The 12,272-nt window shown below is 43.2% G+C and overlaps 1 protein-coding gene across 5 annotated transcripts in view; it reads right to left on the bottom strand.

Moving 5' to 3' along the window:
* Positions 1–12,272, bottom strand: part of pde2a (phosphodiesterase 2A) — a 185,969-nt gene that overhangs the window by 12,338 nt on the left and 161,359 nt on the right. For all 5 annotated transcript variants that reach the window (XM_084420110.1, XM_084420112.1, XM_084420114.1 and 2 more), the window contains 8 exons: positions 11,960–12,071; positions 10,315–10,354; positions 9,680–9,743; positions 9,321–9,402; positions 8,906–9,080; positions 8,316–8,428; positions 4,855–5,055; positions 4,692–4,762 (listed from right to left, as the gene is read on the bottom strand). In XM_084420110.1, the coding sequence (XP_084276236.1) occupies positions 4,692–4,762; positions 4,855–5,055; positions 8,316–8,428; positions 8,906–9,080; positions 9,321–9,402; positions 9,680–9,743; positions 10,315–10,354; positions 11,960–12,071 (858 nt within the window). The remainder of the gene's footprint in view (positions 1–4,691; positions 4,763–4,854; positions 5,056–8,315; positions 8,429–8,905; positions 9,081–9,320; positions 9,403–9,679; positions 9,744–10,314; positions 10,355–11,959; positions 12,072–12,272) is intronic.

Raw genomic sequence — 12,272 nt, 5'->3', positions numbered from 1 at the left:
GCTAGACGAACGTTTCCTGCCCTCTAGATCAGGGCTTCTCAAACTTTTCAGCCCACGAGCCCCAAAATAAAGGTGCGAGAGACTCGCGACCCCTACTATCCTACTATCCTACTACTAGGTGGCGACCCCTACTATCCTACCACTAGGTGGTTAAAGTATACAAACGTTGTGTGAAACTGTGCACACGCACAAATAAGCCTATCCAAACACGAGCATAATTACAACACAAAAGAACACAACAGTCAAAACAACCATTATATTACTGTCATTTAAATATTAACATCACCTTATGAGATGGGTCATAGGCATCGGTAGATTAGTGGTCTTCCCGAAGCCAAACACCTTATCTAAAATCTTTATGCAATGAGTACCATGTTAAACAAATGAGTGAATGAGTGAGAGTAAAAATGAAACGAGCGCAAATCCGTCTATGCGTCCATCTCTCAGAAATCAGAGCTTGGCAAGAGTAATATCAACTCAAATAGTTCATATACATGTTCTACGATATTATATCGTACATTATTGTATGTATATTTAAATGATTTAAGCCTTGTACAATACATACTTGAATGAATGGAATTAGCACAGCACGATCACAAATCAAACAGCGTTAATTGCGTCTCTGCGCGTCTCCGTCTCTCAGTAACAAAACCAGCTCTAGTAGCCTATAATCAACTAAGACTCATATACATTAATTACTACTTGATATGTCTATTTAAATGTTTTAAACTTCGTATGATGTGATAAGCTACATGATACATTTCTTTGTCTCGGTCTCTCTTGAAGCTGATCCTCGCTGTCCTCGTGCGTATTTGGGGCTCGAACTGTGAGGTTTTTTTAATAAACCTTTTTTCATCAAGGCAACGTCTTTTTAAGAGACATCCCTGCTTATTTCAGCAAGACAATGCCAAGATTCATTCTGCACATGTTTCAAGTGTGGCTTCATAGTAAAAGAGTTCAGGTACTAGACTGGCCTGCCTACATTCACTTAAAATACCAGCTTGTTTAGTGATAGTATGTGAGCACACGGCCAGACCCACCTGAGCTAGATATCAAAGACTAGAAAGACAGTTCACTCCTATTACTTATGAATGGGAGAAACTGTCCCGCCTTCCAAGTAAAAGAGCCAATCGCTGATTGGTAAAGTCATTGCGTCACTGCATCGATTTGTAAGAAGCTCCGGTTCCCACAGGAACCTAAGACTCGTGCTTAGGTGCTTCTCCTCCGCTGGCCTTCATTCGTTGTCTTTGGTCGATATTAACCAATGTTTCATTTAGTCTTTTCATTTTGACAAAAATAATATCCTAAGCTTAAAGCCTAAAAAATGACCTACGTGTCAGAATGTTTAACATGGTGCTGTAAATTGACCATTAATTGTCGTTAATCTGTCGTCATCACCTCAGGAGTAACGGTCAAGGAAAATCGAAAGGCTGATGGCTTTTTTATTTTTATTTAACAACTATATTGGTATTTTGTTACATTTATGGATAAACTATGCTATTTCTAATCGTTATAAAAATTAAATAAAAAATTACATAATTTTTATTTTATATAAATATTATATTTATATATATATTTTTTAAATCATCTCGCAACCCCCCCTCGCTGTCTCGGTCACGACCCCAATAATTGATATATAATTATATAGATATCATTTATGATATTTTTTTACTTGTGGGTGCAGTACTCTATTGTTCATTTATGTGAGTGAGGATAGCAAAATATAGTAAACTGTGACATATTATACCCACAAATTCTTCATACAGTGACTACAAGTAAAATGTATAATAATTTGGGACCAAAAATTATTCCGACACTTTGACCTGATCATGTTTTGCTGAAGTGTTTTGTCTTTAATTGCTAATGCTCTTTTTACACCACAGACTGAACAAAATGAAGCATTGCTTGGTGATTGGTTGAGCTAAACTGGTATTATCTAATTGTGTAGTTAAATTTAACAGCTGACAGATATTCAACATAATTCATTTGTGAGACAGTCTAACAAAAGGATGGACAAAACCAGTCAAATATCAACTGAGTTCTGCTCATATTTTATTACCATTTTCTAAACTATAGCGAATAAACTGTGATAATGTGAGAAATGTTGAAGGTGTCTGAATAAGTTTTGGTTTGACTATCTCGCCAGGCCACCAAAGAGACGACCAAGTCAATCGGCCAGTCTATGTAAGCCCTGGCGGCTACGGAGAGACATCTATGGCTAAACTTGCCAGGAATAAAAGAGAAATGGACGCCCTGCTTTCCCCTCCCGGCCTCTTCAGCGACGCTGTCACCTCAGTCGCCGAGAGGTTTCAGGAGGCAAAAAAGCAAGCAGAGGCGTTCCAGTTCGGTCATTCCCCACCGGTTCGCCACTTCAGGGCACCAAATTGGCTCGAGAGACTGGTTTCCTTTGTATATTTTTTGGCAGAGTGGAAGCTTCTGCCAAATATATCTCAATGGGTCTTGCACTCCATAGAAAAGGTTACCTAATTCAGTTTGGGTCTCGCCCACCTAGGTTCAGGCTCTGGTTATGAAACAGGAGGTAAAAGCTCAGTTGGGGATGGAGGCCATAGAACATGTTCCTCCGTTCAGGTTTTACAGCCGGTATTTTATTGTTCTGGAAGAAGGAACAAAAATGTTATCCAATTTTAGATCTGCGCCAACTAAATCATTCGGTAAAGAAGCTCAAGTTCAAAATGCTGACTTTGAAGCAATTCATGTCACAAATCAGATCCGAGGATTGGTTTGTCACAATTGATCTCAAGGACGTATACTTCCATTTATCCAACCTTCCACTGCAAGTCAAGTCACCTTCATTTATATAGCACTTTTAACAATATAGATTGTTTCAAAGCAGCTTTACAGTGATTATAGGAAATTAAAGTAACAGAGATTGTTTTGGCTTTATAGCAGCTCTAGAATAAAGTTATTGTCCAGCTAAAGTTAGTTTTGATTGATTCACTTCCGTTGCAAAGGTCATTAGTTATTAACTTAGTGGCCGCTTACATGACACCGCTCTAACAGAAAACAGAAACTTTTAATGTGTTCTGGCCGTTCTTTTGCACGACAACAGTGTTTGTTGAATTCTCAGACGCAGTGCAAGTTCCCTTGAGAGGGAATGGTTCTCTGAAAAGGGAATGATATGCTGCGTCACCCTGCCATACTTACTGCACACCTGTGACAGGCTTGCTTCAGCCTATCAGAAGCTAACTATCCAGCGTAGCGTCAGTTCTGGCAGGTAACGTTAGTTAAGCTCATGTCAGCTGACTCTCATCTGATCCACGTCTACCTATAGAAATACGACACCTGTCACAGTATTCAGATATAAGCTGCTTCAGTCGCGTTTCACAGGAGTTCAGCTTCAGTCGCGTTTCCTCCTCCCATTAGGGAAGTACCCTTACTTATGGGTGTCCAAACAGCCTAAATGATGCGCATTGGACGGTGGTTCGTGGATGCTGCGCAGCGCCCCTAAATGATTTTTTAGGGTTCACCCATCACAAGAGGCTGCCCCCCCTCCCCGGGGGAGGCGGGGGCAACGTGGGGCCCAGAAGTTCCCTTGGTGGAACTGCCGCCCCCGATGCAGTTTGGCCTGCAGCCACAGGGTGGCAGGGTGCCGTCCCACGCCCCACCTATTCGAGCTATGCCCGGTCAAAATTCCACAGGAAATGAACATATCTCAGGAAGGAAGCCGAGTTGAGGCTCCAGACTCCAAGTGTGGGGGATCCACAGTAAATTTCTACGTCGAAAACAGCATCCCATCTGTAACTTATCTGACACGGCCCCTGTAAGCAGTGTTTGGACAGCACGTGTCCCCCGGCCGCCCTTCGGGGGGGTCTGAGCGGCCCCAAACTTCACAGAAAGTCGCGTGTGCCTGTGCGACATACCGTGAGGCAGACCCGGTACGACCGACCTCTGAATAAAAGGTTACCGGTTTGCCCCGAATGGTCAGCAGACGGACACTGCGGGTGCCCAACGGTAGCGATGCCACGAATTTGAATCGGATAAAAAGGCAAGAATAACAAAAGTGACTAAAATAATCAAAAGCACTTTTGTGTGGGAACCCCAGGGGGCGGGAGTGTGCAAAGGCGGTATAAGGGGGCAAAAGGGCAACACAAAACATTTTTGTGGTTCTTTTTGTGGTCTTGAATGGGATTTTTCCACAAACTACCTAGGTTCCCTTACTCCATCCCCAGCTCCTCCTCTTGTCCCGTCAGGATTTGGTATTCTGATTTCCCTGTACATATATCATGATATCTGCAATACATTCATGTTGGATCTGTTCTGTTTACCCTGGGGGGGTGGGGGGGAGGTGTAAGTTCTTGCTTAGAACAGAACCATACCGCCAATCCAAACTGTATGCTAATTGTCAATCGTATTTGACGCTAGTGGTCCTGACAGAACTGTTTGGTCTGGGTATGCTTTATAGGTTCCCGCTCATGACGTCACCCCCCCTATGAAGTTCTGTCACGCCATTGGACTGATTTCACAAGTGCTTCACGATGCAAAGACGCAGAGGTGTTCCCACAGCGTACAATTCCCAGACGCAGTTTCTCGTTCCCTTTTTCAGCGAACAATGGTTACAGTCATAATAACCTGAGACGATTTCTGAAATATTTTTTCAGATTTTTTTCATATCTTTGTTATTGACCTATTAAAGGGGCGATCAGACAGAAAGGACAGGTGTGTGTTTGTACCTGGCTAACGTGTGCAGGTCGATCTTATAGGTGTTTATGAAGCCCATGTCTTCAAACATGCTCAGAACGCCCTGCGAGAGACAGACAGACAGACAGACATCATCAGTGCTTCTCTTCAGTCGGTCCATGTGAATCTCGTTGTTGGTTCGGTGTGTGTCAGTACCATAGGCGTGCTGTCGTCCGACAGAGATCGCGGCGTGTAAGTGAACTCTGCAAAGTTGGGGTGGATTATCTGGACCGGCTCAACGCCGGTGTCCAGAAGTTTAGTGACCTCTTCCTCCGACACCTTCATATGGTACATCATCATTTCATTGGCCAGATGACTGCGGAACTGAGCCTCGTGGACCTTTTTATACAGGAGAGACTGACACACACACACACACACACACACACACACACACACACAGAGAGATATAAATAAACAAATAAGATATTACACATATCACATATATAAACACAAATGCATCTTATATATATATATATATATATATATTTTTTTTTTATATATCAATGTATAGCATAATAATAATAATAATACATAAAATCAATAAATAATACATAAAAAGTAATAATAAATAACATTAATAGTACAAAATCATATAAATTGTATGAATTAGTAGCACAAAATATCAAATTGTATAGATTTGCAGCACAAAATAGTATAAATTGTTGTTCAAAACCACATGAAACATATATATATATATATATATATATATACAGTAAAATAAAAAATACAAATAATTATTTAATGTATTTTAATGTATATACAATAATAAAAAAAATATATATATATATATACACAGTCAAACCAGAATTTATTCAGACACCTTCAGCATTTCTCACATTATCACAGTTTATTCGCTATAGTTTAGAAAATGGTAATAAAATATGACCAGAACTCAGAGTTGATAATAATAATAATAATAATAATACATAAGTCTTATATAGCGCTTTCCAAGAAACTCAAAGATGCTTTACAAATGAAACAAACAAACAAAGATGAGAGTGCAATTATAGATTGTAGGCGAGCTGAAACAGGTGAGTTTTGAGCAGCTTTTTGTAGGTGGTCAGTGAGTCCGAGTTTCTGATGTGGATGGGGAGTGAGTTCCAAAGGGTGGGGGCAGCGATGGTGAAGGCTCGGTCCCCCAAAGTTCGGTGCGTTGATTTGGTGATGGGTTTGAGAAGGTTTAAGTCGGCAGAGCGGAGGCGTCGGGAGGGGTGGTGGTGCTGTAGGAGGTCTGTGAGGTATGGAGGGGCCAAGTTATTGAGGGCTTTGTAGGTGATGAGCAGAACTTTGTAATGGATGCACTGTTGTACAGGGAGCCAGTGAAGCTGTTGAAGGACGGGGATGATGTGGTCTCTGGAGCGGGTGTGGGTGAGGAGGCGGGCAGCGGAGTTTTGAACATATTGCAGTTTTTGTAAATCAGAGGAAGGGAGACCATACAGGAGGCTATTGCAGTAGTCGAGTCTTGATGTAATAAATGCATGGATGCGAGTTTCAGCAGCAGATGTGGAGAGGGTGGGGTGTAGGCGAGCAATGTTACGTAGGTGGAAAAAGGCAGTTTTGGTGATATGACGGATATGGGGCTTAAATGTGAGTGTGGGATCAAAAATGAAACCAAGATTTCGGATCTGGGGAGAGGTGGTAACTGTATGGCCATCGACGGAGAGAGTGAAGTCTTGGGAGGAGGGGAGGAGTGATTTGGGACCAATGACGATGATTTCCGATTTATTGCAGTTGAGTTTAAGGAAGTTGGCGTTCATCCAGGATTTTATTGCAGAGAGGCAGTTTGTGTTGGTTAATACTGTGGCAGGAGTGATGGATCTGGTGCTGAGGTATAGTTGTGTGTCGTCTGCGTAACTGTGGAATTTTAGTCCGTGATTATGAATGATAAGTCCAAGGGGAAGCATATATAGAATAAACAGAAGGGGACCTAGCACCGAGCCTTGAGGGACTCCTTGATTGACAGGTATGGTGTGAGACGTACAGTTGTTGATGGATATGAATTGAGATCTGTTGGTGAGGTAGGAGGTGAACCAGGAGAGAGCTGAGCCAGAGATGCCAAGATGTTGTAGGCGTTGTAGAAGGATGGAGTGGTCAGTGGTGTCGAAGGCGGCAGAGAGGTCAAGTAGGAGGAGAATGGAGAGGGAACCAGAGTCAGAGGCGAGCAGGAGGTCATTTGTTACTTTGAGTAGTGCAGTTTCAGTAGAGTGATGAGTGCGGAATCCAGACTGAAAGGTTTCGTAGAGCTGATTGGAGAGGAGGTGATGTTTTAGTTGAGAAGCGGCCGAGCGTTCCAGGATTTTAGACAGGAACGGTAGGTTGGAGATGGGGCGGAAGTTGTTGGGGTTGTCAGGATCCAGGCCAGGTTTTTTAAGTATTGGTGTGATGGCGGCAACTTTGAGGGAAGAGGGAACTGTTCCAGAGGTGAGAGAGGAGTTGATGATGACCATGATGAGTGGGCTGAGGCAGGGGAGGCAGTGTTTGACCAGTGCAGATGGAATGGGGTCCAGTGGGCAGGTTGTGAGGTGGATTTTGTTGAAATGGTTAGTGAGATCCGTTTCTGTAATGACTGATAGGGAGGGGAGAGTGGTGTGAAATGGAAGGGATGAGTCAGTTTGAGGAGAGATGTTCACAGAGAGTTCTTGGTGAATGCTGTCAATTTTGTAATTAAAGAAGTCGATGAAATTATTGCATTTGTCCATGGTGAATAAGTGAGTGATATTGTCAATGGGTTTGAGTAGTTTATTAACTGTGGCAAACAGAGTCCGGGGGTTAGAGGATCCAGAGTGAATGATACCAGAATAAAAAGCTGTGCGGGCTGATGTGAGCGCTGATCTATAATGATGGCTGTGATCCTTGTAGGCTTGTAGGTGTACAGTGAGTCCAGTTTTCTTATGTAGGCGTTCCAGTTGTCTGCGTTCTTTTTTGAGCTCGTGCAGTTCAGGGGTGAACCAGTGAGCAGAGCGGGAGAATGTAACTGTTGCAGTTTTAACTGGTGCGAGAGTATTGAGGCTGGATGTGAGTGTGCAATTGTAGTGAACTACTAGGTCGGCGGTGGTTGAGTTTTCAGGGATGCTGGGTATGGAAATTGTGTTTGCGATGAGTTATGAACTCAGTTGATATTTCACTGGTTTTGTCCATCCTTCTGTTAGACTGTCTCACACATGAATTATGTTGAATATCTGTCAGCTGTTAAATTTAACTACACAATTAGAAATTACCAATTTAGCTCAACCAATCACCAAGCAATGCTTCATTTTGTTCAGTCTGTGGTGTACAAAGGTCACATTTGCAATTAAAGAAAAAACACTTCAGCAAAACATGATCAGGTCAAAGTGTCTGAATCATTTTGGTCCCAAATTATTATACATTTTACTTGTAGTCCACTGTATGAAGAATATTTGGGTATAATATGTCACAGTTTACTTTATTTTTCTATCCTCAATTCTTGGACCCACTAGTAAAACAATATGAAAAATTATATCTGGTGTCAGAATAATTTTTGGTTTGACTGTATATATATAACAAAAATAAAATAAATTAAATTAAAATTATGAATATAAAAAAATTAAATTTCTAAGCTATTGAGTTGTGTTTTTCAGTAATGTAGAAACTCGTACATGAGCGATACTGATGCCACAGTAAATGGAGAAGGCCGTCGCCAGATCCTCATCAAAGCGATTGAACCACGGACCGTTAGTTTTATTCACCAGTTCTGCCACTCCAATCACCTCTGATGAGAAACCACAGAGTCAGACAGACAGACAGACAGACAGACAGAGGTCAGGACAAGCAGCTCAGAACAGTTCAATGTTCTCGTCGTCTCTGAGATCATATGGTTGATGCACGTCAACATCGCTTTGACTCAAAAGTCTCTGATTGCCCTCAACATCTCTACAAGCGAGCAGAATGACTACAGCACAAAACATCACTCACACACACACACACACAGAGAAAGACAATGCCCTCGAGTACACACACATTTAATGTCTGCCTCGAGTTCATTCTCTCTGAAGCGTCTGCCTTTAGCGGTTGATTTTAACGTGGCTGTTCGTGGTAATTGTGTTTGTAACATGTGTCAGGACTGAACCTTTACTGCTTTAACAATATAAATCTACAGCAACTTTCACCAGTACACACTGTAAAAAAGATTATTCATTGAAATATTGAGACTTTTGAAAGAAATGCCTCCAGGATTGCGCTGTCAGACCTTCGTTCTCGTCCTTGATGGGGAAGCAGAGTATGTTCCTGGTCCTGAAGCCTGTGCTGTCGTCCACACCGCGGTAAAACAGAGGGTGGGAATACGCATCCTTGATGTTGAGGATCTTCCCAGTGGTGGCGACATGACCCGCGATTCCCTGATCCGCCGGGATACGAAACTCCTTCTGTTTATTACAGAGAGAGAGAGAGAGAGAGAGAGAGAGAGAGAGAGAGACACTTACTCAAGCTCTATAATAACACACACACACACACACACACACACACACAGTCTGGTTCGCTATCTTTGTGGGGACTCTCCATAGACGTACTTCCTTTTATACAGTCCAAACTGTATATTCTGTCCCCTTACACTAACCCTACCCATCAAACACACACACACACACACACACACACACTCATCACACCTCGTCATCGCTCACGACTCCTCCATCAAACACTTTGGCCACCAGTTCATGACTGACTCGATCCAGCAGGAACACAGAACAACTGGGAGATAAAGAGAGAAATCACTGAAATAACACTGTGAAACCTGAATAAATAAATCTGTTTCATCTCTGTCTGCATTAGACGTGTGTGTGTGTGTGTGTGTGTGTGTATAATCTGTTTGATTAAATGTTACAATATTTGACTGGAGGTAATTGATATTTATGAGGCTGCTGTTCTTGTCATGTGAACAGTTGCATGGCTGGAATTGGTTTGGACGAAACCCAAAACGATCAGAGGCGTAATTAAGCGTGTGTGTGTGTGTGTGTGTGTGTCTCACATCTCAGCGTTGCTCAGGTTTCTGGCCTCGACGATGATCTCCTGCAGTAACACAGACACGTCATCTGAACGAGAGAGAGACACACAGTCAAATAAACCGCATCATTCCTCATGAAGTCTTTAAATGTGAAGCTCCTTCATCACACGCGGAGTCACAGCTTCATCCCACATCCACACGGAAGATGAAAGCTGTTTAATCTCGACATGAAACCGTTTGACTTCTGTAATGTGACTGGAATCTATTTATGAGTTTGATTTTATTGCTGTAACCTTTTATTACATTAACCAGCATTAAATGACTGAGTAACTATTGATGAAAGATGCAACAGCAGCCTGTATCAAACTACAGATAAACATTAACCATCATCCCACACGGCCTCGATGACATCAGCGAAATGACGTTCATATATACTCATATATTCAACTTATATAAAGAACTGGTGATAATAGATACATTTTGCAACAAAATCAAGCAGTTGATATGTTGAGGTGGTTTTTGATGACAGATAATGAAGACAAACAAGTTATAAAAAAACATAATAACGTCACAGATGATTCATTCACAATCAGACTAGGAATATGAGTTATGAGAGTAAATGTTAAACATTCAGATTTATTCACGCGAGTTTGACTCACCGAGGTGTGTGAAGAGATTCTTAGCCACTTGAAGAAGAGCCTGAAGAAAGATAAGAGTCAAACATCAAGAAAGACACAATGGCAAATGTGTGAGTTAGTGTGTGTGTCAGTGTGTGTGTGAGAGTGTGTGTGAGGGTGTGTAAGTGTGAGTGTGTGTGGACCTGCGCCTAGACACGACCATAACTCATGATGATGTAGTCAGCCGCCTAGACACGACCATAACTCGTGGTGTAGTCAGCCGGATCCGGGCCGTATCCAGATCAGATGGAGGACCTAAAGTCAACTAGACACGACCATAACTCATGATGTAGTCAGCCGGATCCGGGCCGTATCCAGATCAGATGGAGGACCTAAAGTCAACTAGACACGACCATAACTCATGATGTAGTCAGCCAGATCCGGGCCGTATCCAGATCAGATGGAGGACCTGCACCTAGACACGACCATAACTCATGATGTAGTCAGCCGGATCCGGGCCGTATCCGGATCAGATGGAGGACCTAAAGTCAACTAGACACGACCATAACTCATGATGTAGTCAGCCGGATCCGGGCCGTATCCAGATCAGATGGAGGACCTAAAGTCAACTAGACACGACCATAACTCATGATGTAGTCAGCCGGATCCGGGCCGTATCCAGATCAGATCGAGGACCTGCACCTAGACACGACCATAACTCATGATGTCGTCAGCCGGATCCGGGCCGTATCTGGATCAGATGGAGGACCTAAAGTCAACTAGACACGACCATAACTCATGATGTAGTCAGCCGGATCCGGGCCGTATCCAGATCAGATGGAGGACCTGCACCTAGACACGACCATAACTCATGATGTAGTCAGCCGGATCTGGGCCGTATCCAGATCAGATGGAGGACCTAAAGTCAACTAGACACGACCATAACTCATGATGTAGTCAGCCGGATCCGGGCCGTATCCAGAACAGATGGAGGACCTGCGCCTAGACACGACCAGAACTCATGATGTAGTCAGCCGGGCCGTATCCAGATCAGATGGAGGACCTAAAGTCAACTAGACACGACCATAACTCATGATGTAGTCAGCCGGGCCGTATCCGGATCAGATGGAGGACCTGCGCCTAGACACGACCATAACTCATGATGTAGTCAGCCGGATCCGGGCCGTATCCAGATCAGATCGAGGACCTGCACCTAGACACGACCATAACTCATGATGTAGTCAGCCGGATCCGGGCCGTATTCAGATCAGATGGAGGACCTGCTCCTTGACACGACCATAACTCATGATGTAGTCAGCCGGATCCGGGCCGTATCCAGATCAGATCGAGGACCTGCACCTAGACACGACCATAACTCATGATGTAGTCAGCCGGATCCGGGCCGTATTCAGATCAGATGGAGGACCTGTGCCTAGACACGACCATAACTCATGATGTAGTCAGCCGGATCCGGGCCGTATCCAGATTAGATGGAGGACCTAAAGTCAACTAGACTAGATTCTCCCCTGTGAAGGCCTCATCGACGCGACAACTATCGGCAAACTCGTCTCTGTGTGTGTGAGTGTGTAAGTATGTATATAAATATATACCAGCTTCATCTGCAGTGATGAACACTAAAGCATTTGCATACAGAAGTCTTAAAGGTACAGTAGCAGAAACTTCTCACCTGACACTCAAACTTGAGCTTCTGCTCTTTCTGGAAGGCCAGTGTGCTGGTGAGAACCGTCGACGTGTAACAGAAACAGTGTTGAATCACGTGCTCGTCGGCCTCCATGTACCTGAAAACACACCGGGAACACAAACAATATTACTGCATCACAAACACAAATTATGATTAAATCTGAGGTCAAGAGGTCAAACTAAATATGGTTTGAGCCGTTTTATTTTACACACACACACACACACACACACACACACACACACACACACACACACACACACACACACACACACACACACACACACACACACTCACTCAA

The sequence above is a fragment of the Rutilus rutilus genome (assembly GCF_951802725.1).
Source record: "Rutilus rutilus genome assembly, chromosome: 9".
In the NCBI taxonomy this organism is placed as follows: domain Eukaryota; kingdom Metazoa; phylum Chordata; class Actinopteri; order Cypriniformes; family Leuciscidae; genus Rutilus; species Rutilus rutilus.
The sequence above is the reverse complement of the archived record's forward strand: the minus strand, read 5'-3'. Positions and strand labels throughout refer to the sequence as shown.